The sequence below is a fragment of the Trichosurus vulpecula genome, chromosome 2 (assembly GCF_011100635.1).
Source record: "Trichosurus vulpecula isolate mTriVul1 chromosome 2, mTriVul1.pri, whole genome shotgun sequence".
NCBI classification, from domain to species: domain Eukaryota; kingdom Metazoa; phylum Chordata; class Mammalia; order Diprotodontia; family Phalangeridae; genus Trichosurus; species Trichosurus vulpecula.
This window is the reverse complement of record NC_050574.1, coordinates 203,140,998-203,168,120: the sequence shown is the minus strand read 5'-3', so window position 1 is coordinate 203,168,120 and position 27,123 is coordinate 203,140,998. Positions and strand designations below refer to the sequence as shown.

Genomic DNA, 27,123 nt, shown 5'->3' with positions numbered 1-27,123 from the left:
CCAGATAAGCATGAAGAAAAAAGAAGAAATCGCCACTTGTACTTCAATCTTTAAGACCACCTGGCAGCAATTCACACCACTGCCAAGATTCTGTACTATTAATCATCTGTAACACAATCCAAACAAATCAGTATATGGCTATGTTATAGCAAATGTGCAGAATCCTCATATTGCTCATACAGAATATGCACACATTATTTATATTCTACAACTTACTGTAATTGCAGCTCCTAATTCATGAGCTTTGGGAAACTGCCTGGGTGCAAATATAACTGTGAGTACAAACCGAAAAAGCAGGTATGTACATGCAATAAAGCATAACAGAAAAAAATAAAATAAAATAAAGAACAATACAGTGCCCCATGGCAATGTCAATGTTTTGGAAAATATATGACTCTTATGCAATAAAGGAAAGAATTACATATATTAAAACCAATCAATTAAATATGAATGCCATAAAATTAACAAAAATTATTAAGCAGTCACAGAAGACAGAATCAGAGAGTGGATTAGAAACCAAAATAACACTAATGGACTTTTCAAAACACTTGAAATTTACCAAGGATGTTCAAAAGCATTAAAATAGTAATGCTAAGTTGTAATGGGGTATTAAGTTGTAATGAAATGTTAATAAAGTGTTAAATAGTAATGGAGAAATAGGTAAAGTTATTTTTCTCTTAAGAGTTGTATTAGGTCCCCAATAGCCCATCCAATATAAATAAATGGCCCATAGGATTTACTAAGCTTTTTCAACATCCTAATTACAAATTCTTTTCAGAGCTTTAAGCTTAACTATTTTAAAACTGTCATAAGGGAAATTTAGTAAAAAACTTTGCTTGACCAATATTTAATTTTGTAAAATCTTCATTGACTAAATTTTATAATAATTTTTATGAAAAAATGATTGTATACTTTGTTAATAAATAAAGGGTATTTTGTCATACCACTAAAAGGTATGAAGACTCTAAAACAAATCAGAGGAAGCCTAAAATAAATATAAATCAGGCAGTTAACACAAACAAGTGAAATAATAAATTATAATAATCATAGATTTAAAGATGAAAAACACCTAAGAGAAAACCTAGTGTAACTCCCCCATTTAGCAGATTATAAAAAATGTAGTTCAGATGTGTTAAGTGATGTTAGTCAATGTCACACCTTTAGGATGCCTTTTAATTTTTTTTAATTTTCTTTCCATTTCATTTTGCTTTCATTTTCATATTTATTATTTATTGGATGGGGGATGGTAGCTAAAGGCAGAATCATTTATTAAACAAAATGGTAAGCAAAAAGGTATCAAGGAACAGCATTGCTGCAAAAGCCAATGAAAATTTTACAAACCAAAGAGAATTTGAGACCTATTCCATCTTTGATTATTATATTCCTCTGTCCATCTCTCTAACCATCTCTCTACTATCTATGTATCTATCATTGTGGACTATTTACAAATCCAGTCTATAGGATAGAACACTTGTTAAAGCTCTAATCTGCCTCTTCAGTCAGGAGGAAGCAGACTTAATTCTGATCTTCCTCAACTTTCCAAGTGACTCCCTCCTTCCACAATGACACAGAGGTTTTCTAACTAGTTGTAGCAATGATAATACTACATATTACATAATAAGACTAATAATAGTTCATATTTATATTGGATCTTACTCTTATAAAGAACTTTCAAATATGCCATTTCATTTTAAATGTGCTAACATGAAAAAATTTCTAAATTTGGAGTAGGAAGAACTAGACTGAAATACTGGGCTTGTTTGCAGAAAAAGAAATAAAAGTTATCAATAATCACATAAAAATGTTCTAAATCACTATTGATTGGAGAAATGAAAATTAAAACAACTCTGAGATACCACCTCACACATACCAGATTGACTAACATGACATAAAAGGAAAATGACAAATGTTGGAAGTGACATAGAAAAATTGGGACACTAATACTCTATTGGTGGAACTGGAACTGATCCAACCATTCTGGAGAGCCATTTGGAACTATGCTCAAAGGGCTATAAAACTATGCATACTCTTAGACCCAGTAATACCACTACTAGGTCTGTATCCCAAAAACATCAAAGAAAATGGACAAGGATATATTTGCTCAAAAATATTTATAGCAGATCTTTTCTGTAGAGGCAAAAAAATTGGAAATTGAGAGGATACAGAACGATTGAGGAATAACTGAACAGGTTTTGTTATACAATTGTGATGGAATACTACTATGCAATAAGAAATGATGAGCAAGATGGTTTCAGAAAAACCTGGGAAGACATATATGAACTCATGCAAAATGAAGTGAGTGGAACCAGGAGATCCATGATGGAAAATGCTATTCACCTCTAGAAAGAGAATGGATGAACTCTTAATGCAGACTGAAGCATACTTTTTTAAATTTTATTTTTGCTTTATTTTCTTTGTATTTTCCTTCACAACATGGTTAATGTGGGGGCTGGGGGTGGGGATGGGAATATATCTTGGGCCTGGTACTTGATAATCATATGACCATGGGCAAATCACTAAACATCTCCAATACTCAGTTTTCTCATATCTATAGATTAAGGTGATTGGTCTAGGTTCCTTCCAGCTCCAAATTATAATCAACAATTCTAAGGAATGTATTGAAAATATGAGGAAATAGGTTCATTGACTTGCTGCTCAGACTCATCCTACCAGTGAAAGGGAGAATCAGGACATTAGTCCTGGTCTCCTGACAATTTAGGGCTCTATTTAAGGAATGATTTGAAAATAGATTATAGGGCCCTACAAGAACTGAGCAGAGAAACCTCCATGTTGCCTCTGTTGGTTACCTCAACATTTTTCACTATAAAAATATTTTTAAAGCTTAGGGAGAAGTTAGATTTGGAAAGAAGAATTTGAGTCTGATGTCAAGCATAGACACTAAACTTAGCACAAGAATAGTTATAGAGACAGGGACATGCTCTTGATCATGTGTAGAAAAGTGGAGATAGACCTCATAGTAGATTTAATCCAAAGAAGGGAACTGAGACCAGAACAAAAGTTGGATTTGTACTTATTATGCCAAGTCAAATACATATGGTAATTGAGTATTGATTAAGCAAATATGTACTGTAGGCTGTAATGCTACTGATCACGTGTTGAAATGTTAAGAAAAATTCCATTAAAACACAGTCTGTGTCTCCCTTTCTTGCTCTCTCTCCCTTTATGTATGTGTGTGTATATACATATACATATATGCATATGCACACATATAGATATAACAAAAGACAAGCTTTGTCTTTCTGTAACTGATTCTCTCCTTTGCCTTTTCACCTACTTCCCTTTTTGGCTCTTGCGGTAGACTATAGATTCTTATTTCTTTCATGTTATAGTTTTATTCTCTGAGCAAAAAGTCATCCAGGTTTTGCCAAGAATCAAGTTTTGAAAACATACTGTGATCAGCCTCAAAGTAGGGTGTATAAAATGCTTCACTTGTCCAGAAACCCATTAAACTTTCATTGGAATCCTATCTCAGACACTTTTGACACTAGGCAAGTCACTTTACCTCTGGGCCTTAGTGTCCTCATCTGGTAAAATGTTAAAATGAAAGAGGATAGAGTTGATGATCTCTGAGGTATGTTCTTGCTTTAAATCTAAGATTATATTAATAAAAAAGACCTTCCAATTTAAAAATCAGATTTGGCCATTTTTGCTCTTTTTTTCTACTTATTGTGATCTTAATAATTATTAACAAGTACAAACATTTTAATCCACAAATAAGAACAAGAAAGAAGATTAAGAAACTGGGAATTTATTTTTCAAAAAGATTTGTGTACATCCTAATAAGCTTAAAAGACAGTAGCAGAATTTCTCTTTTTTATAACCCCTTCTTTACTTCTTTTTTTTTCTTCTGTATATTTTTTTCAGGCACAGTTGTTGGTAGTGATGAAGGAGAATCTTGACAAAGAAGAAATTTGTTATTTTAAGGAGATAAGGTACATAACTGAAGGTGTCAGCATCAAGGAGATTCTCACTGAGCTCCCATAGCCATCCTGTCAGCATAAGGGGCAGGGGAGAGAGGGAAGGATTTTTCTCCCCTCTTCCCCTACTAACAATAATGGGAATTACACATTCATGGCAGGGAAAAAAACAAGTGCTTGCCTAGATGAACCTGGGACTAAATTAAAAATTGCTTTCTGCCTTCTATTTTGGAGGTGGTGGGATCAGGTAGTCTCTCTCCTTAAGCAGAGATGTTCTTTCCAACAACTTTTTGAAGATACAGCACCACCCAGAGAAACCACGAGGAGGAATCTACACCTAAAGGACTAAAGTCAAGCCATTCTCTGGCTTGTCATGAGATTCTCAGATGGGAAAATGAAATATCTATTGAGCACTCCTATAAACGTTTTGCTTCCCAGTAGAGGAAAATAGGAGTGTTGGGTTATTGTTTCATGTTTGAAGCAAATGTCAGTATATGCTTATTTCTTTTGTGTCTTAAGCATTTCTTTTATGAAGGAGAAAGTAAATAACTCTCCTAAAGTATATGTGATGTCTACTACTTTGTATTGTGACCACATTTCTGGAAGAGTCCCTGTTAATTCCTTTTGGGAAAAACCATAGATGTGAGCCCCATCTAAGCTTTGTTTAAGAATTTTTTCCTGGGATTCTAGGATGGAGACATAAGGAACTAGAGAGAATAAGCAAAGTCTTCTTTGCTGTCTTTTAGAGGTCAGACTGCCCTGGGCTGTACTCAGTTCTACTTGAGCTCAGGGCTTAAATTCATTTATGAGAAAGGGAGCACCCTTGGGTAATGAAAGATTTGGAAATGGAGGTTACAGCTAACACCTTGTCTCCTCAGCAATTATTACTTGAGAATATTTGAGAATCAGGAAACCTGAAAACACCATTACTTCCTCACTTCCTGTTCTCAGCCTCTTACAGTCTGTCTTCTGTCCATTACAGCTCTACTGACATGACTCTCAAAAGGTTGAGCAACTTGCTTTTGGAGGCTGAAAAGATGATCTTTGTCCTCAGACAAGAGAAAACAAATGACCTTTAAATGACTGTTTATTTGACAAATCTGCCAGAATATCAGAGATAAAAAGATACCACCGAATTAATAATTTAAGATGTTATGAGATTATGAAATAGGAATAAGTATGCCTGGTTCTTTGGGTGCTTTCCAGGAAGGACTATTACTGATCTGTAGTGGGAAATGCAGCAGCAATCACTCTTTGATAACTTCAATGAGTGTAAGGACAAATAGCAAAGCAAAAACAAAAACAAGCAATTTAAAGTAGGGATACAGAGGCAGACAACATAAGCACAGAATGAATGGTAGAGTGAAGGGAGACAGACAGAATGAGGAAGAGAAATGGAGATGGGATGAGTCACTTTTGTAACTGAAGACTGGAGTTTGGAGCACTAGAACAGCATGGACCTTTAGAAGAGTGCTGGGGGGGGGGGGTCAGAGAGACTGGAGTTTGAGGTCCCATTTTATAGGATTGGTTTTTTTTGCGGGGGGGGGGGGGGGTGGGGAACAAACCAACTCCTATCTGTGCTGCTTTGGAATCAGTTCATTAACATATCCAAATCATCTCAAAGTTATCAGTAAATTTTGACAGTTATCCTCTCAAAGTTATCAGTACTTTTTTGATGTTCTGCTGGTCCAGAGGTCTGGATTTTGTCTGGAATTTACATATCATAGGACCAAAATTTTGACCAGCAGTGCCTAAATGGTTTCTCCTGACTTGGTACATATCAGCATGTGAATTTTGGTTAATATATATTACAGTTTACAAATTATGCTCCTTCGATCTTCTGGATGGTTTGCACGTGACTTCCAGATTCCCCTTTGTCATCCAACTTCCTGCTAATATCCCTTTTACTAGCTATCCATAAAATTTACTCATCATACTTTCCATATGTGTTATCTTCCCCATTAAAATGTGAGCTTGTTGAGAGCAGGGACTGTCTTGCCTTTCTATTTGTATTCCCAGAGTTTAGCATAATGATTTGCACATAATAAACACTAAATAAATACTTATTTTAAAATACTTTCTTAATCCATTTATTCCTTGTGCCTTCTCCCTGCCTCTAGATAGTCCCTAAAGGTAAAATGATCCTTTATAGCCTGTTTCCTCGTTCATTCCATATCTCTCTGGAGCAATGTATAAAATATGGTATGTATTAAGTCAATTTTTTCAGTCATTTGCTTGGTCTTCAATTAAAATTTAAAAAAATTGCTCAAGTGACATTTGTCCTAAGTAAAAGATCTTAAGAGTGGGATGTCCAGTTTCCAGTTAAATGGAAAAGTCCTATTGTCCTTAGGGTAAAGCATCAAAGCAGCTGGTAATAATTCTTCTTTAATGTGTTTTTCACTGATTGAAATCTTATCAGTTTCTAACATTGAACTGTTTTAAAGATTTGAGGACTTTGATGACAAGAAGTCACCTTTCTGGATCTTCAGTAGCTGTGGCTACAGCACCTGAAGGAGTAATTTCCTGGCTGCATCTCCACAGGGCTTGCTTTCCAAGATGATGGCTGAGGTCACTGGGCTGGAAGTAATGATATTCCCAAAGTTCTTGAGTTCAGGGTCATGGGTTTTCTCCATCACTGTTTGAGGGGAGATGGTGGTCAAGTCATGATGGCAGTAGTTTGACTTACCTGACACATGCTGCCTCCAGTTTCTCCCTTGAGATGCATTGCTGCCTCAGTGAAGTAGGCTGGCTTATCTGTCCTCTGCATTCCAGTTGATTGACAATTGATGGGAATGGCTGAATCTTTCTCAGGAGTTGCTTACCCAGATGATGACTCTAAGGGATGGGCTGGAAGCAGGACTGGTGATCCAGGGGGTGATGCCACTTCCAAGGCTTTTCTGTTCCAGTCTGTAGGATTTGGACAGCAGTTGGTGTTGATGATGATGAGTGCACCCAGGCTCTATAATCATTTATCCCCTCAATAATTACTGAAGGGACTAGGCTAGAAGCTGTTCTGGTGGTTTGGGGGGCACTGCTATTGCTCAAGCTTCTATACTTCTTCCATCAGTGTCAAAGGGGAATTGGTAAGGTGGTATCAGTGATGGTGGCAGTTTGACTTGCATGGTACATGCTGTCTCCAGTCTCTTTCTCAGAGTACACTGACACTTCAGCTAGACTAGCTTGTTTTCCCTGTGTGTGATATTTGGTTGACAGGCAGTGGGAATGGTTGGAAACTTCTCCCTAGGAATTGCTTCCCCAGATGATGGGTATGAAGGTTGGGCTGGAAGCAGGACTTAGTTCAGGGGTACTGACATTCCCAGGGCTCCTTCACATATCTGACATCTCTATAACTTCTCTATGATTCTTTAAAGAGGATTGTTCTTGTTCTAAGAGAACCAAATGACATCATAATTTCTAGGTCAATGTACAGTGTGTCTGATTATGTAAAATAATAAAACAAAATTCTAAAATTATTGAAAAATTCTAAAATTATTGAAAAATAAATAAAAATAAATAAATAATTGAATGAAAAGAAAAATAAATAATGAAAAAGTAAAAATGGTATGGGTGGTGCCTTATGACTTGCTCACAAACTGGATTTAAGTAAGGCAAAGTTGCACAAAGTCATAAGCCTCATTCTCTCTTCCAGAGTAATCAGAGCCCATCTTCAAGACAAAAATAAAGATGACTAGCAATGGCTCTGGAAGCAGCGAATGACTTTTGTGTTTGGGGTGTCTTACCAAGTTCTAAGAGTTCCACAGCACCTGCTTCTAGCTGTCTTCATGGCCCATTGAAACAAAATGCTCACATCTACCTATGTCAATGGAGAAATCTTCACATGCTTGGGGTAGACACCTCCCCCCCCAACTCGCCTCCTTTAAAAAAGATGTATGGGTATGCAAGTATAGAGGTCCATTTGGTTTACATGTGTATATATGAATATATATTGTACATATCTATACATTAATATATATTCACTCATATGTAAGTGTAAGCTGCTTTTAAGAACAATAAAACATATGCGTTTATAACAAAAAAAGACTCCTAGAATGAATCAATTATCCACTTATTTTAAGCAGTAGTCAATAAAATGAAATTCCAAGACACGGAAAAATATTGTGAATCCTGGGAATTAACTAAGAATAACTTGACCTATAGTGTCTGTCATATTGTAAATGCTTAACAAATGCTTGTTGACTGACAAACCCTTATTATCATGAAGTTTGTTATAATTTCTTGATGTGATTAAAATAATCATCTATAATATTATAAAGAAATGATGATTTTATGGCATATAGCATATTGACTTGCATATGATCTGGAATAACAATTATATGGTTTTAATTCTAACATCTTTGAATAAGCTGCATATTCAGATTTTTATATACTATAGTTTGCAAGTACCCCAGAGGATCAAATATTTGAAGAGGAACCTCAGAGACCATTTAAGTCCAAACTTTTCATTTTACTGATGAAGAGTCTCAGATGCAAATGCATGTGTAATATGAAGTTACTTGGACAAAATCACACAAATAAGTAGTAGTCTTTAAATACATACCAGATGAATTTTACAATAGTATATCCTTGGATACATGGGGATGATTCAGTTTCAAATTCGAGGATTCTAGGTTTTACTTTATCATACTGAATTCTGAATCTGGCTCCAGCTTTGTTTCTTAGAAAGACTATTTAACATTGCACTTCAGTTTATCTCTTCAGCTTTATCTTTTAACATTTAAATAAGTGAAAGTTACCTAAATTCTACCTAAAAGGATCACTCTATAACAAGGGCAGCTGAAGTTTTTACTTATTGTAGCATATGCACACACACACACACACACACACACACACACTCTCATCAATTTGTGATGGTTGAACAAATTATGATATATGAATATAATGCAAGACTATTGTGCTATAAGAAATGAAGAGACTGTTTCAAAGAAACCTAGGAAGACTTGCATGAACTGATGCAAAGTGAAATAAGTAGAGGCAGAAGAACTATATATATCATAATATCAATAATGGGAAAAAAAACCTAACAATTCTGAAAAGTTTCAGAACTCTGATCTAATCAACCATAATTTCAGAAAACTGATGAAGAATGATGCCCACTTCATGATAGATAATGGATATTTGTTCTGCCTGGCTATGCTTAAATGAAACAAGGCTTTAGCATTTCTCTTCAGTGGTAGGTGGAGAGAAAGGGAGAAAAAATTAATAATGGATAATGGAAAAAATAAAATTATCAAAAAATATCACATATACGATTTTTTTACAAAGACTAGATGAATATGGTCATGATCAAAAGACCATAGATTCATAACTGAAAGAGCCCTCAGAGGCTAACTAGACCAATTGACCCATTTTAGTGATGAGGGGTTGTTAAGCAACTTGTCCCACTCACAACTTTAAGAAGTAGGAAATGAACCCAGGCCTTCTGACTTGACAGCTAAGACCGCCTGCCATTCCACCCACAATTGTTTTATTCCTTTAAACTTCGGAAGTTAGGAAACCTTTAAGGGATATTGTAAGATTCAAAAGTAGTCTGGATTCTAGGAAATAGAATCACCTTATTCTTCATGTAACTGAAATACCAACGGAAGTCAAATGACCACAAAATTTATTTTTAACTCTGTTGAAACCTTTAAGATGTAAATTTTAAAAATTTTAAATTTTTTCAAATGAGACTTACTTCTACTCCTCAAAGTCCTATGAGTTCGACAGTAGGGTGTTTGGGGACTGGTGGCGCAGTGGTATCATGTGACTGCACTGACTCACATGGCTTCTCTTCCCTGCTCTAACAGACGGCGTCCTGAGTGGCTGCAGACAAAACTTCCGTGACAGTGGCGGCTTCGGTCTGGATGAAGAGGAAGTTGTAGACATTGGCCACGCAGAGCGTGTAGTTGCCGACGTGGGCTTTGTTCAGGTCTCCCCGGGTGTAGGCGATCACCCACCATATGGATGCCATGAAGAGCCACGCCACTGTGTAAGTGAGGATGAAGATGAACAGGGTCAGGTTCCAGCGCCACTTGACGTCCACCAGGGTGGTGAAGAGGTCGGAGAGGTAGCGGCTAGTCTCGCTGCCCAGGTTGCCGTGCTGCACCTTGCACCTCCCGTTTTTGTCCACAAACCGCTGTCTCTTCTTCTTAGGGACCAGCTGCTGCTGCTGCTGCTACTGCTGCTGCTGCTGCTACTGCTGCTGCTGCTGGAGCCCCTGGCCCTGCAAGCCCGCGCTGCTGAACGAGGTGGTCACTACCTGGTAATCGTCCCCAAATTTCCGGCAGAGCGCAGACATAATACGGGGGAGCGGGCCAGATTCGAAAAGGAAGGAGGCGCAGGAGCGAAGCGCTGCAAACCAATACCAAAGCGGGTGGGAGAGAGGAGTGTAGGGAATGAGAAGAAAACCCGTGTACATTATTTCCATTTCCTTCCTCCTCTCCTCACCCTTCTTTTCACCTATCTGGAAAAGATACTTCCTTTCTCTTAGGAGTCCTGGAGCAGGAGAAGAGGCGGAGGGAGAAGTGTGGAAGTGCGGTCAGGTGCTTAACAGCGGGAGTGAAGTAAGACCTCACAATCCGGGTTTACTTCCGCACCCGCCTCCTCTCTTATTGCTTTGCCTCGGGCCATCTTCGCCTATTGCCTTTCTTCGCGCCCCCTTCCAGATACACCTCCAAATTTCATTCAGATAACGAGGTGAAAAAGCACGTACCCCCTAGCAAACTATCTGAACAGGCAAAAGTTGATATGCCTTGAAACTTCTCCCAATCCCAACCTGTGTGTCTGTCCGTTTGTCCCCCTCCAGCTCCTGTCCTTAGACTAAACTTGGATAGAAAGGGATGGAAAGGAAAAGAGGAAAGGTGGACTAGGGGAAGAAACGAATGGACACCCCACCCTGGGTCGCCAAATTTGAGACCCAAGGCAACCAGACCAGCCAGCTATCTTCAGTTTAACTAGTCACACATACCATGCCCCCTCCACAACCCCACAGAGAAACAGAATAGAATGGGTAATGTCATGCACCTGGATTCGGGAAAAGAAGAGCCAGTGGAGGGAAGAGGATTAAAAGGCAGAAGCTGCCTCTGATGTATCTTCTCATGATCCTCTTTCTGGAATTGATGTTACCCTTATCCCCAGTTTTCTTGATTTACCTCCCAATGGGGAGTCCCATAGCGCTCCCACACCTTGGAACAAAGAGGTACCAATTCCCAGAAATTCTAGTGAGCTCAAGGCTGGCAGACTTAAGCCCAGGACTCCTTGTTCCAGACCATTTTCACTTCTTTTAATAATAAAGTGAATGATCAGACATTCAGGTCAAACAGCAAAACAATTCCAGTTTTGCTCTCCTAAAAGTGAAACAAAACACAAAACCTTAAGTTTTTATTTCCTGCCTCTCCTCATCCAGCTCATCTTTCTCCTCTTTTGCCAGTGTGTGTTGGAAAAGGGATATGGCAGACCTTGGGAACATCTACAAGTTAGTACTGCAGTTTTCACTTAGCATTGTGGCCTGTCCCAACTTTCCCTGCCTCCTACGCAAATAGCAGCTCTGCTCCTCAGATGAATCTGCATTTTCTCAATGTAGAAGACAAGGCCCTCAAACAAGCAGGGCCTCTAAAAATACTTGTCATCACCACCCTATTCTTGCTTCTTTACCCTGTCCATAAGCCACAAACCCCCAGCAAATAACACAGAGCTAAAAAGAGCACTCTAGAGGACTGAATTGGGTGAACCCCAGAATCCTTTCCAGTTCTAAACTGCTACATTTTATCAAATGTATCTTCCAGCTGTATCTCAGTTATGTTCCTTCCCTTGCTTCCACTGACTAATTCCCAAACAGAATTCTTAAGCTGAAAAACTAGAATATCAGAACTAGGAAAGTTCCTTCCCTCTCCTTCCCAATAGGGGCTTGCTAACCATATCCTTTACTTTCTTCCTGAAAGCACTTGATAAAAATTTAGTGATTGCACCACTGCATAGAAAAGGAATTTCTAGCATGGTGTTGTGGAAAAAGCAGTGGACAAGAACCTAGATACCCTAGACTCCAGCTGAAGCTCTGGGCTCCAATTGCAGATGTACTTCTTAATTACTTTTGTTACCCTGGACAAGTAACTCAAATTTCCTGGGTTCAGTTTTCTTATTTCTAAAATAAGGATGCTGAACTAGATGAACTCTAAAATCCCTTTCTTTTCCTAATCTATATATTTACAGGAGTTTTTATAAACAATCTATAGTACTTTGCTCCATTTGCTATTGACCGTGCTATGTGGTTAACACATACCCAGAAAGAAATCTCGTATCTTAAAAAAAACAGGAGGCAGCATTGGGTGAATTGATAAGTCCAGTTAAAATAAGGCAATAGGGGTCATGCGCCAACCTGTCAGGGGAAATGCCAAATGTGTTCACAAGTAGTAAAAGAGTTGGAGGTTTTACTTCTACGGTGACAAACTAAGGAAAATTGCTTAATACAAAGTTATTATTAGCCTTTGCATCCAGAGGAAATCAATTGTCATCTGTAAAGAGCCATACTAGTTGAGAGGGAATTGCTAACAATGCCTCACTGAGCAAAGGTCAGACTGATTTCCCTGGGAAATGTCTTCCCTCTCTAGTGTGACATCTCAGGTGTGGACTTTGCAATCAGAAAATTCTGTTGTGGATTGCTAAGGCACAGCAGGAGATACAGCTGCTTGATGGGCAGCAATCAGAGCCCAGGCAGCTTTCTTGAGCACAGGCTTCATGCAGCCTGTGAGGCAAACAGAGATAGGATCTAATTCCTGTTTGCCTCACAGCCAAAATAGTTGCCTAGGGCAGGCTTCTCATATGGAAAAAGAATCATGTTTTTTTTTTTTTTTCAGCACTGCTAAGACCCAGGTAATAATTACTATCACTCCCCCATCTCTGAATAAAGAAAAGAGAAATTAGTAAAATGACCAAAGTTCTCATTTATATAATTTATACTTATGAAGGAAGAACAAAGGTATCAGGGCCAGAAAATGAAGCTAAATGTGACTTTCCCAAGGTCATGCAGCTATTAAGGGACAGAGCAAGAGTCAAACTTCTGACTCAAAACCAACAACTCTAATAGGTGATTGGAGGATGGTAGTGTCCTCAATAGTAATAGGGAAAATTCAAAAAGGAGAGGATGTTTTAGGAAAGATAATGAGATTCATTTTAGATTTGTCGAATTTTACATGATTAGGAGAGATCTAATTCACGATGTCCAAAAGGCAATTATTTATGTAGGACTCAGACTCAAAATTAGAAGAGAGATGAAGGCAGGATGTATCTGTGTGTGTGTATATGTGTATACCATATTTCCCCATGCATGAGACGCACCCTTTTTCGAAAAATTTGGGGTCTACAAACTGCATCCATCTTATACAGTGGTTGTAGTTTTTTATGTGTGTTTCCCTCTTTTTCATGCGTGTTTTTTGCGCTCATTGTTGTAGATTTTTTTACTTGTATTTCCCGCTTTTTCATGCTTGTTGTCTTTGCACTCATTATTTTGCATTTGTTACCAGTATATTAGGTTACATTTTGCCACATTCTGCCCAGAAATGGCTCAGAAAAGATTTTTGTACAGTGCTGAATTCAAGTTAAAAGTGATCCAGTTTGCAAAAGTGAATGGAAATCATGCTGCTGAATGTAAGTTTGGTCCTCTTCCAACTGAGAAAACAATCTGAGACTGGCTATGGGAAGAAGAAACCCTACTGAAAAAGCCACAGCAGAAGAAGGCCGTGATAGGCAAGTCAGCAAGACAACCTGATTTAGAGAGTTAATTGAAGATATGGATTGAAGAGCATAGGGTAATTGGAATTCCTGTGTCCACAAAGATGGTTCAGCATGAGGCAAGAACTGCTGATGAAAAAGAAGTTACTGATTTCAAAGGAGGACACAATTGGTGCTTCAGGTTCATGAAACAGAATGGACTAAGCAAGCGTACATGCAACCAGACTTGCCCAAAAGATGCCTGAAAGCTATGAGCTGATGAATAAAAATGAAGTACATTTTTTTTGCAAATTCTGGGCCCCTAAATTAAGGTGTGTCTTATACATGGGGAAATATGATATAAATACACAAATATACATATGTATATATACATATATGGGAATAATCTGCATAGACATGATGACTGAACCCAGGGGAGATAATGAGATCATCAAGTGAAAGAACAGAGTGAATAAAGAAGATGATCCAGGACATAGCCCATGCTTAGTGGGCATGATATGGATGAAGAATCAGTAAAGAAGTCTGAGGAGTTGTCAGAGACACAGAAGGGGAAATTGTGTTGTTGTTATTATTCAGTCAATTATTCATATACAACTCATAGTGACCCCATGAACCACAGCTTGCCAATACTGTCCATGGGGTTTTCTTGGCAAAGATGCTGGCATGGTTTACCATTTCCTTCTCTAGTAAGTTAGGGTAAAGAGAGGTTAAGTGACTTGCCCAGGGTCCCATAACTAGGGTTTGAAGCTGGATTTGAATTTGGGTCTTCTTGACTCCAGGCCCACCCACTCTATCCACTGAACCATCTAGGTGCCTAGAAGGGGTACCAGGAGAGAATAAAAAAATGAAAATATTGAAAAGAGAGAGGATTCATGAGAAGATCAAACATCAAATGCTACAGAGATGTCAAAAGGGATGAGGATTCAGAAAAGACCATTCAATTTAGCAATTCAGTGGTCATTGTTTACTTTGGAGAAAGCCTTTTCAGTTAAATGATGAACTTGTGAGCTGAATTACAGAAATTTTAGAAGTGACTGAGAGGAGAGGAAGTAGAGGTAAGTGTAAATCTGACAATAGTCAATAAACATTTGTATCAGTAAGGCAAGATTCATGACCTTGAGGATGACCATGAACATGTCTGTATGGTTCAGAATCACAAATTATGAAAAACTCTCTACGTAGAAGACAGAGGAAGCATAACATTTATTTAGACACCAGAGGATCCAATCCCAAGACCAGCTACTCCAATTTGGTATAGCAGTAATTATATTCCAAAACAAGTAAGTCCACTTCAATGTAGCAACAAGGAAATTATAATACAGTATTATAACAAGGAACCAAGTCATCCTGTAACCTTCTTCCCTGCTAGGGCCTTCCTGTAAACAATGACTCATGAATCCTAACTCTCCACTCAGCACTTTCTTCTGCAGCTCTGTCAACGCTGGCTCTCTCAATGTCTGCTCCTCAGCACCCTCTTGATGTCTGCTGCCTCAATGTCTTCTTGATGTCTGTTTCACACTTCTGCTTCCCTTCAGTTCTGCTTCTCTTCAGTTCTGTCCCTCTTCAATTCTGGTTCTCTCACGCTCTGGGCTCTCCTTAGATACAGTCCTAGCTGGTGCCTGATTGGCTAGAACTCAGGTCTCTGATTGGCTGAATTCATGATTGACTAGAACTCAGTACATGTACTATTGGCTCTGATCTTAGCAACTCCCCTTAGGGCCCTGAGGCCTTCACCCCAAATCTGCTTAGTACCTGGTAAGTAGAGGGTTTAGGCCTACTTACAAAGATATAATCAAGCTTTCCCACCTAGTCCCACCTGAGGCCTATTGAATGGGTGGGGAAGATCTTTGATCAAATTAACACTACAACATTCAATAAGCAAACACCGACTGTATGTTAGGCACTCTGTGATACGCCAGAGACAAAAAGAACCAAGGAGCTCACAGTATAATGGAGGAGACAGTAAGTAAACAAACATATACAAACATGCTATATGCAAGATAGACAGGGAAGTAGTAAAGAGGGAAGGCCCTGGAATTAAGATGGGATGAGAAGGGTTTCTTGTAGCAGATGAAATTTTATTCAGGACTTGAAGGAAGGTTTAGATTTCTCAGAGTTTAGCCACTTCTAAATTTTTGTACTGCCAAGGTAAGGATAATGGTATCATTACTATTATTGTTACTATTATTGTTCTTCCCTTTCCCCCCTACATTAATGGCTTTGGACAGGTAAGAATCTTTATGGGCCTCAGTTTCATCACCTGTAAAAACGATGGGGTTGACAACATCTCACATTATATAACAAGAAAATCCCAAATAGATAGATGACTTCAACATAAAAAGTGATATCTTAATTATATTAGAGAAGCAAGGAAAAACTTTTCTTTCAGGGGGTGGATATGACTAAAGAAGCAATAGAGAGGATCACAGAAGATAATTTTGACTATATAAAGTTCCAAAATGTGTACAAACAAAACTAATGCAGCTAAAATTAAAAAGGAAACAGGTAACTGGGGGGGGAAATCATTGTAGCAAATTTCTTTGATAAAAGGCTATCTAAGGTATATATAGAACTGATTAAAATATATGACTATTCCCAAATAGACAAATGGTCAAAATGTATGAAACGTTTGCAGTAGAAAAATCCAAGTTATAAATAACCATGTGGAAAAATATTCCCAATCACTAATAATAAGAATAATGAAAATTAAAGTAATTCTGAGGTTCCACCTTACCCACGTCATATTGGCAAAGATGACCAAAAAAAGGAAAATGGCAGATGCTGGATGGGCTGGGGGAAAACAGACTCACTAGTGTACTCTTGATGGAGCTGTGAATTTGTCTAGCTCTTCTGGAAAGCAATCTGGAACTATCCTATTAAAGTTAAAAAAATTATGCATAACTTTTGATTGACCTAACTACCATTAGGATACCAATACACCAAAAAGTTCAAAGATAGTAGAAATGGACTTATAGGTACAAAAAAAAAAAGCAGGTCTTTTCTTAGTAGCCAAAGAACTGGAAAGTAAGAAAGATGATCTGCTATTGGTAAATAGTTAACAAATCAATTAAATAATCAACATTCACTAAGTGCCTTCTACAAGCCAGACATTGTGATTAAACAAATTATGGCTTGAATATAACAGAATATCCTTTTGCCATAAGAAATTACGAAATGATGTTTTATAGAAAATTTAGAAGACCTCTATGAACTGATTCAGAATGAAGTGAATGGATATAGGAAAACAATTTATAAAATAACATTATAGAGAAAAATAATTTTGAAAGACTTTAGAGGGGCAGAGCCAAGATGGCAGTTGGAAAGCAGGGACTTACACGAGCTCCCCACCAAGTCCCTCCAAAAACATCTAAAAAATGGCTCTGAACAAAATCTAGAACTGCAAAACCCACAAAATAGCAGAGGGAAGCAGGGCTCCAGTCCAGGACAGCCTGGATGATCACTGGGTGAGGTCTACCACACATGGAGCTGGGGGCAGAGGGGACCAGAGGGGAGCAGAGCAGAGCCCAGTGTGAGTGGTGGCAGGACCAACCAGACCAGGAGCTGGGCGGAACAGGCCCTAGTGCCCTGAATCAGTGAGCTGTGGCAGTTACCAGACTTCTCAACCCACAAACACCAAAGACAACAGAGAAGGTTAGTGGGAAAAGCTGCAAGGAGTGAAAGGAGTTCCCGGTTTAGCCACCACCCCAGGGGCAGCAGAGGTGGTGCAGCTACAGAACTACAGCTGCAGCTGCTTCCGGCCCCAGGCCCACCTGGTGGGAGGAATTAAGTGGCAGATCAGAGCAGGAGTGCAGAGCCTGCTGAAGGTCTGAGACAGGTCCAGGTTGGCAGTTCTTGGGGAAGGAGGAGTGCTGGCGTGGCAGAGCTAACTGTATAGAAATAGCTCTGAAAACAATAGCACATCCCCTCAAGCTTGGAACAAAGTACTCTCTACTGTACAAGCAGTCATACCCTGCTGAAAAACTCCATGGTCAAGTAAGTTGGCTGGGAACATGGCCAGGCAGTGAAAATGCACTCAGATTCAGTCTCAGACGTTGGAATCTTTCTTTGGTGACAAAGAAGACCAAAACATACAGCCAGAAGAAGTCAACAAAGTCAAAGAGCCTACAACAAAAGCCTCCAAGAAAAACATGAACTGGTCTCAGGCCATGGAAGAGCTCAAAAAGGATTTGGAAAAGCAAGTTAGAGAAGCAGAGGAAAAATTGGGAAGAGAAATGAGAATGATGCAAGAAAACCATGAAAAGCAAGTCAATGACTTGCTAAAGGAGACCCAAAAAATATGGAAAAAAATACTGAAGTAAACAACACCTTAAAAGATAGACTAACTCAAATGGCAAAAGAGCTCCAAAAAGCCAATGAGGAGAAGAATGCTTTGAAAGGTAAAACTAGCCAAATGGAAAAGGAGGTCCAAAAGACCACTGAAGAAAATACTACCTTAAAAATTAGATTGGAGCAAATGGAAGCTACTGACTTTATAAGAAATCAAGATATTATAAAACAGAACCAAAGGAATGAAAAAGTGGAAAACAATGTGAAATATATCATTGGAAAAACCACTGACCTGGAAAATAGATCCAGGAGAAATAATTTAAAAATTATTGGACTATCTGAAAGCCATGATCAAAAAAAGAGCCTAGATATCATCTTTCAAGAAATTATCAAGGAGAACTGCCCTGATATTCTAGAGCCAGAGGGTAAAATAGAAATTGAAAGAATCCACCAATCACCTCCTGAAAATGATTCCAAAAAGAAAACTCCGAGGAATATTGTCGCCAAATTCCAGAGCTCCTAGATCAAGGGGAAAATACTGGAAGCAGCCAGAAAGAAACAATTTGACTATTGTGGAAAAACAATCAGAATAACACAAGATCTAGCAGTTTGTACATTAAGGGATTGAAGGGCTTGGGATATGATATTCCAGAATTCAAAGGAGCTAGGATTAAAACCAAGAATCACCTACCCAGCAAAACTGAGTATCATGCTCCGAGGCAAAATATGGATTTTCAATAAAATAGAGGACTTTCAAGCTTTCTCAGTAAAAAGACCAGAGCTGGATAGAAAATTTTACTTTCAAATGCAAGAATCAAGAGAAGCATGAAAAGGTAAACAAGAAAAAGAAATCACAAGGGACTTACTAAAGTTGAACTGTTTTGTCTACATTCGTACATGGAAATATGATGTGTATGATTCATGAGAACTTAGTATTAGAGTAGCTGAAGGGTATATGCATATATGTGTATGTGTGTGTATATATATATAGACAGAGGACACAGGGTGAGTTGAACATGAAGGGATGATATCTAAAAAAGTAAAATCAAATTAAGGGATGAAAGAGGAATATATTGCGAGAGGGAGAAAGGGAGAGATAGAATGGGGTAAATTATCTCGCATAAAAGTGGCAAGAAAAAGCAGTTCTGTAGGAAGGGGAGAGCAGGCAGGTGAGGGGGAATGAGTGAATCTTGCTCTCATGGGATTTGACCTGAGGAGGGAATACCATACACATTCAATTGGGTATCTTACTCCACAGGAAAGAAGGAGGAAGAAGATAAAAAAGGGGGGATGATAGAAGGGAGGGCAGATGGGGGAGAAGGTAATCAAAAACAAACACTTTCGAAAAGGGACAGGGTCAAGGGAGAAAATTCAATAAAGGGTGATAGTTTAGGAAGGAGCAAAATATAGTTAGTCTTTCACAACATGAGTATTGTGGAATGGTGTTACATAATGATACACATGTGGCCTATGTTGAATTGCTTGCCTTCTTAGGGAGGGTGGGTGGGAAGGGAAGAGGGGAGAGAATTTGGAACTCAAAGTTTTAAAAACAGATGTTCAAAAACAAAAAAAAAAGTTTTTGCATGCAACTAGGAAATTATATACACAGGCAATGGGGTGTAGAAATTTGTTTTGCCCTAGAAGAAAAGAAGGGAAAAGGGGATGGGAGAGGAGTGGGATGACAGAAGGGAGGTCTTACTGGGGAACAGGGCAACCAGAATATACGCCATCTTGGAGTGGGGGGAGGGTAGAAATGGGGAGAAAATTTGTAATTCAAACTCTTGTGAAAATCAATGCTGAAAACTAAATATATTAAATAAATTTAAAAAAAAAGAAAGACTTTAGAACTCTGATGAATGTCATGATGAACCATGAGCCCAGAAAGAAAGTCATCTACCCACCTATTGTGGCAGAGGTTATAGGCAGAAAAAAACATACATTAATAGTTTGGCCAATGAGACAACTTGCTTTTCTGGACTATGCATATTTATTATGGGGGTTATCTTTTTTCTTTTTTTTTTCATTTAGGAGGCAGTGGGAGGTAGATATAAAACACATTTTAGAAAGAAATGTAAGTAATGTAAACATGAAATATGCCAATAAAATTTATTTTGATAAAAGTAGCTGGACTAGATGGTACCTAAAGTTTTATCTAGTTATGAAATTGAACCCATGATTTCTGAAGAACACCTGATAACTTTCTTTAATGCTGTAGCATCTTAGTACCAGTTGGATGCTTCATTAACTCCTCAGATCAACCCACTTCCTCATCCATTCATTCTTAAGCAAGTTTCTTCTCCTGTATTTTAGTGTTCCAATGAACGCATGTTCTCTTTAATTTAGTGGGTATTTCAATCCGTGTCTACCTGTACTGTGCGATCACTTGTTCAATGTTCTCCTTAAATTTTTCCACAGGCAGAACACTCAAAGGACTTAAGGCCTTCCTTGTTTTCACATGAAATCATGAGGATCCCAAATGAACATTCAGATAGTCCAACAGTTATCTTTCATTTTTGCTATTTGATTAATCAGCCCATTCTTTTTGGTTATAAATTTCCTCGATGTCCCCTCTCCTGGATCTTCATTATGCATTGTCTGTCTAACATCAAGCAGTTGTTGTTGGGCCCAAGGGACTAGATAATTGCATCTACTCTTTCCTTTACCAGGGTCCCGATTGCTTTGGAGCCAGATACACACACCAGATTAGATTCAGCCCTGGGAGAACCTAGACTCTAATACGAGTGACAGACTCCATTTTTTTTCAGATCCTCACTTCATTAAACTTCAACCATAGTGACTAAGAGAAAAGTTGTTTAAAGTATAAGCTTTTTAATCATATCTAGTTCTTCCAAAGAGGGAGAATAAAAAAAAACTCATTGTATAGTATGAACTACATGTGGAACAGGTATTTTATTCCTAGATGCCAAAAAGGAATATTAAGCATAAAAGACTCATCACATATTGACAGAACAACTTAAAACAGTATTCAGTACTTAATTTATAACGACTATTAATCTTCTGAGATGCTGATAAATTTTATTAGAACATAAAGCAGTTTGCAGTTTTTACATTTCACCTTAGACCTATACTGTCTACTTCAAAGATCATGTCACGTCATTTTTCCAACCTGACCAAGGACTTGGGTTTCTCCTCTTGTTGGTTATTGACTTATTTCATGTAGAAGGTTCCCTTGGCACCTGTTGACTCCTCACATTAGCCTAAGGACTCTGAACTTCTTGAAATCACAAGGATGCCTTGTGATTTTTGACATGTCTATCTCAAGTTTTAATGCTCAAACACTACTTAAGAAAAGGTCATCAGGGCTCTAATACCAATTCACCTAGTTGAGTCCATGTTCAAAAAAAGAGAAGCTGCTGGGTGGGAGAAAAAAGTCCAACTCATTCCCCAAACCCACTTCCCAGGGAGTATGGGGACACAGGGCACTACTTGACACATAGGAAAGTTAAAGAAACTATCTCTTCTTTTATCTTATGCAGGCAGCACTACTCCACTGCTATCACAAGTCAATTGGAGCAACAAGTAAACACTTAGAGTTTACCATGTCATCCTCTAATGTTCTTCCAGTCTTTTCAGCACTGGAAGTACCCAGGAGTTTGTCACCTTTGTCTTGACAATAAACTGAGTGCAACAACAACGTTGCAAGCAGCTGCTGTGGAAGGGAAAGACTAACAAGAGCGCACAGGAGGGCTGCTAGCACAGGTTCTTTGAACTGCTTTTCTAAGGAAAGTAACTGTAAGGGGTTTACAATTTCACTTTAATTAAAGATACTTATATCATTCACTTAGTTCAGGGGAAAAAGTCAACACCCTGAACTTCAGAGCAAATACAAACAGAAATGACAAACAGAGAAAATATAAACAGAGCAAATAACACAGATCAAAAGACTGGCTTCTAACTGTCTGACCAAAGCTATACATACATAGTTACCAGAGAGAGAAGGACCAACATTTGGGTTTTCAAAGGGGAGTGCTCCTTAATAGCTACTCAGAGTCTCCACCCTAACACTCTTCCAATGAGTGAGCCCCAAAGACAAAACGCCAACCTCAGAGCTCTTATACCCTGTTCACGGCCCTGAGGGCTCAAAGCCTACCTAGCACAAAGGTGTGGGGCCTGAGACCTCATGCCTAGTTAGTGAAAGGGTGTGGGCCTGCCTCTAATCAGGCCTCCCTTTGTGGGCCTCACCTGAGGCCTATTTAATGGGCCAGAAAGGTCTTTCATTTACCGAGTAGTCTTACACTGAGTCACACTTGTGACCCAGAAGCAGGCAGAGAATATCTTTATATGTATATCCCAAGTTACATTTCCAATTTATTGTAGCCTGCTCACATACACTATGTTCCTCTCCATTGACCTTTATGTGGAGACAGTATTGTTCTATTACTTGTAGCCATACATCACTGGAAGAGCTGACATTAAAAATATCAGCCTTTATTTCAAGGAGAAACAGAATCATTAAAAAAAACCTTTAAATTTCCTAAGGATAATCCAGTCCAATCTCTTCTTCATTTATGGGCCCAGGTCCATTTGTAGTTTTTCCAAAATACTGGTGGACAAATCCTGTATCAAATGAGGTAAGATCTGAGCTGCTTTGTAAACCTTAAACCTATTACAGTCAATCCTCAACATTTGTGCATTTAACTTTCACAACTTCAAGCGTTTCTATGATTTTATTAGTAACCTCATTTTCACCTTCACATTATAATCACTCACATTCACAGCTAAACACAGTAGAGAAAAAAAAAAATGTGGTATGGCTGGTATCCTACTAGGGGATTCACTGTTCTTATTCACCCTACCTCTGTAAAGAGCTCCTGTGCATCCATTGAATATTTCATTGTTTGCTTTAAAAACTCAAGTGTAGTGCTGCAATTATCCCCCCAAAGCATAGTACAAGTCTGTCAGGTTCTAGGCCAAAGCACAAAATGTCAGAGATGCAGTTTAGTGAGAAAATAAAGGTGTTAGATAAACTTCATGCTGGAATGTCTGCAGACACTGTAGGTTGTGAGTTGAATCTACAATTCCATTGTCATCTACCAGCCATTATAGAATGTGGGAGGTGATGTGTCTTCCAACAGCAGCAACTAAAGTTTCAGCAACCTCTCCCTTGGTTTTGAGAGGTCGGCCAGGGTAAAGAGGTTTACAACAGTATGGTATACTGTACGATGCCCCCACACTGCCATCTGATACAATTGAAAGTAAGATTCAGGTTTAAAAAATGTTATACCATTGTTATACAATTGAAAGTAAGATTCAGGTATAAAAAATGTTATAAATAATTTTATTTATTGTATAATATTTATGATACTGTAGATTTCATGTGTTATGAAAAGTGAATATTGTCTGAAACAATTTTTTTTAATTAAGATGTTAGCACAAAAAGTTATAGCATTCTAGGAAATTACTAGCAAGAAAAATGCATGTTACCAATTTTATTTTGGTATTACATTTTATGGGTCATTTCATGGTCACTGTATTAGAAAAGGTACCTATTAGCAGAATTAATTTTTTTATAAAGAATTGTATGCAAAAAATTGTATTTTCAGCAATCTCTAGCAAAAGGTTACAGTTTTTGGTGACCATGGGAATGTAACCCCATATTTCCCATAGGTTCAATATCAATATTCACATTTTTTACATTTACACACCATTTTCTTGAAACATTACCCCCATAATAGTTGAGGATTAACTATTTTATTGTACTATTGCATGTTTTCCAAATGATTGCTTATCATAGTCTAGAGAATAGGCATTCTTCATCCATTCACTTTGGCTCACAGTCTCATAGATCTAGAGCTGGGAGGGATCTTAAAGGTCGTCTTGACCAAACCCCTGATTTTACTGTGGAGGGAAGGTCAGTGAATGATTTTCTATTTTCAGATGATTGTGTACTCAATGCAACCTCTGAGGCTGAGATGCAAAAAAGTATGGATGCATTCTCTGCTGCTTATGCTAATTTTGGCCTAACAATTAATACCAAGAAAACACAGGTGCTCCATCAGCCTGCACCACACCATCCATATGTGGAGTCATCGATTACAGAAAATTAAAAAGTTTTAAGTGCTGCAGATAAGTTTACTTACCCTGGCAGTATACTTTCTAGGGATGTACACATTGATAATGAGTTTGATGTACACATGGTCAGAGCTAGGTCAGTGTTTGGGAGGCTCCAAAGGAAAGTGTGGGAGAGAAGTGTTAGATTGCCTACCAAACTGAAGGTCTACAGAGCTGGTGCTGACTTCACTGTTGTATGCCTATGAAACCTGCACAGTATACCAGCATCATACCAGGAAGCTGAATTGCTTCCATTTGAATTGTCTTAGGAAGATTCTGAAGATCACCTGGCAAGATAAGATCTGAGGTAGTTTTCTTGAGCTTAACTGCCAAGCACTCAAACTCTATTGCAGAGAGTATGACTCTGATGACCACATTGTTTGAATGCCAAAAGATTATTTTACAGGGAACTCTTATAAGGCAAGTGTTCACATGGAGATCAAAAGATGTAATACAAGGACACTCTCAAGGTCTCAGAAAATTTGGAATTGATTGTGAGACATGGAAGACTCTGAAACAATACTACCCAATATGGTGTGCCCACATCAAAGAAGGTGTTGTACCATATGAGCAGAGCAGAATTACATTAGCTCAAAAGAAACGTGAGATGCAAAAATCTCCATTCCCAATGTTCTTATAAACTATTTGTGCCCAATCTGCAATAGTGACTTCCAAGCTTGTGTTGGTGTTGCAACAATTTGGCTAGCAGCTGCTGTGGGGATGTAAAACCAACAACAACCAGCTCACAGAACGCTGCAAGCCCAGGTACTTTTGATCTGCTTTACTAAGGAAAGCAACGTTAAGGGGTTAACAATCTTACTTGAATCCAACATACAAATATCATTCACTCAGTTCAGGGGGAAAAGCCAGCACCCTGAGCTTCAAAGCAAATACAAACAAATTACAAACATCAACAGACAGACCTTGTCTGATTCAAATCTCGATGCACAGTTACCAGAGTTTAACAAAGTCCCAACATGCGGGTTTACAAGCTGGAGGGCTCTGCAGCTGCCCAGAGTCTCCATATCAGCTTACCACCAAGAGTGAGAGCCCTAAGCAAATAGCTCTGTCTTCTCTTTTTTTGCACTCTTACTTACTATTGGCTTTGGAGTTAGCACCTCCCCCTAGGACCTTCAGGGCTTCACGCCCACATTGACTTAGCACCTAATAGCTAGGCTTTTTGGGCCTACTTGGGAACAAAGATGTAATGAGACCTCCCTTCATTGGCCCCACCTGGAGCCCCACCTTAGTTACCAATTCACACCCACATAGGCTTAGCACCTAATAGATAGGGGTTTGGGCCTGGGGCTTAGTACCTAGTAAGACTCAATCAAAGACACTTAATTAATCATTTTAAAACAGTAAGAAAGTCACAACTTAATTGATATTACAGTTGGTCTGATCAGTCACAGTCAGACGCACTGTACCTTGACCCCAACGTAGTGATGTCATTTTGGTCCTTTTTGAGAATGAAAGATAATAACCAACTGATTTTACAGATAAGAAACTAAGACTCAAGGAAGTTAAATGACTCCTCATAAGTAATGGGCATCAAAGATGGGATTAAAACCCAAGTTCTCTGGCTTCAGAGTCAGTATATTTCCCACCTTAAGTTTAAATTAATAGAATGTTGGAGCTGCAAGAGATCTTAGAGGTCATCTGACCCACTTCTCACATTTTCTTACAAGATGATTATTTCTTTCTACCCCAGAAAGGCTAAAGGACTATGTAACTTTATTGTATTAGACATTCCCTAGAATGACATTTCTGACCCTCAGTTCATTGCTCTTTCCAGTATGTCACAGAGCCTTTTCTTTTTGCTTCCCAAATTATTTATATCAATGAACAACATAATTGTGGCAAGCTATCAGTTATTTTTTTTTGATAAATACAGCTCCCCCCACCATATAAAAAATGAGAAATTAATCAAATGATGTAAAAGTAAAATAATTAAAATAGCAAAAAGAAAATAAATTTTCATTAAGTAATGGTGAGGGAAATGTTGAAAAATCACACTATAAGCTGAAATGCTCTGGCATCTGCAAAAATCCAGGGAAGTTTAGAAGTAACAGAAGTTGGGTGTAACTGTCCCAATATCCTGAACTCAAGAATTCTTATGAATAGTATCTAGCAGCTATGCAAAAGAACCTTGGAGATAACCCCATTTCACATGCTACTCTTTATTCACATGTGAGTTAAACTAAGTAGCTCCTGAATTAACTTCCAACACAGATTCCATAACGATTTTGTGAGTTTGTACAGAACTGGGAGTCTATTGATGTGAACCAATGGTGTCAAACTCCAATAGAAACAAGGCCACTAAACCACAGGTAAAGTTCTCTCCTGGCAATATAATGACTTACAAAACCATATATTAACATTACCTGTATTCTATTGTATTTTATTTGTTTTATTAAGTATTTCTTAATTACATCTTAATCTAGTTTGGACAGCTTTCAGGAGTATTGCAATTCAGTAGCCTGCAGAAGGTTTGACACCTCTGAACTCCTGGTGAGGAAATTCCTTTTACCAAGAAAGAGCCACCTCTTCTCCACAATGGATAGTCTAAGAGACTAGTCTGGGAACTGAGTGACTTGACCAGGGTGGCATGGTCAATATGTGTCAGAGGTAGATTGAACCTGGATCTTCATGATTCCAAGGCCAGTTTTCAATCCACAATGCCATGCTACCTTTCTCTGTAGTAAATATTTTGGGAAAATATTAATTAGTAGTAAACGTGATAGAGTAATATGTAAGTTTAGTTGATCCAATTATGTCCACACATATATAGACTTAATGTTATGGATGACTTTTAGGAGTTCACAAGGTTTTCTCATGGACTGCCAATAATGTGAACCCTCAAATAAAAAGGAACACAAGCCCAAGAAGAAATCTATTCCTCTGATTAACATAGTCAACCTAGCAATGTATTCATAAAATAAGATTACATTTCATTTCAGCAAATAAGGACATTTCATCATAGAAAAACTAATTTTGTTTGGTAATATAAGGCACATTTTAAAGAAAATTTTCACTTTTCTTTGGTCACTATGGAACTTTAAACATATTACTCCATTTCATTATTTAGTCGGTCAACAAG

General features: G+C 38.2%; 1 protein-coding gene across 1 annotated transcript; it reads right to left on the bottom strand.

Annotated features, from left to right (window-relative positions):
- Positions 1–9,738: 9,738 nt before the first annotated feature.
- LOC118836898 (G protein-activated inward rectifier potassium channel 1-like) lies at positions 9,739–10,236 on the bottom strand. Its single transcript, XM_036744011.1, is given in 1 exon segment — positions 9,739–10,236. A coding segment is annotated over 1 exon segment (498 nt).
- Positions 10,237–27,123: the final 16,887 nt, after the last annotated feature.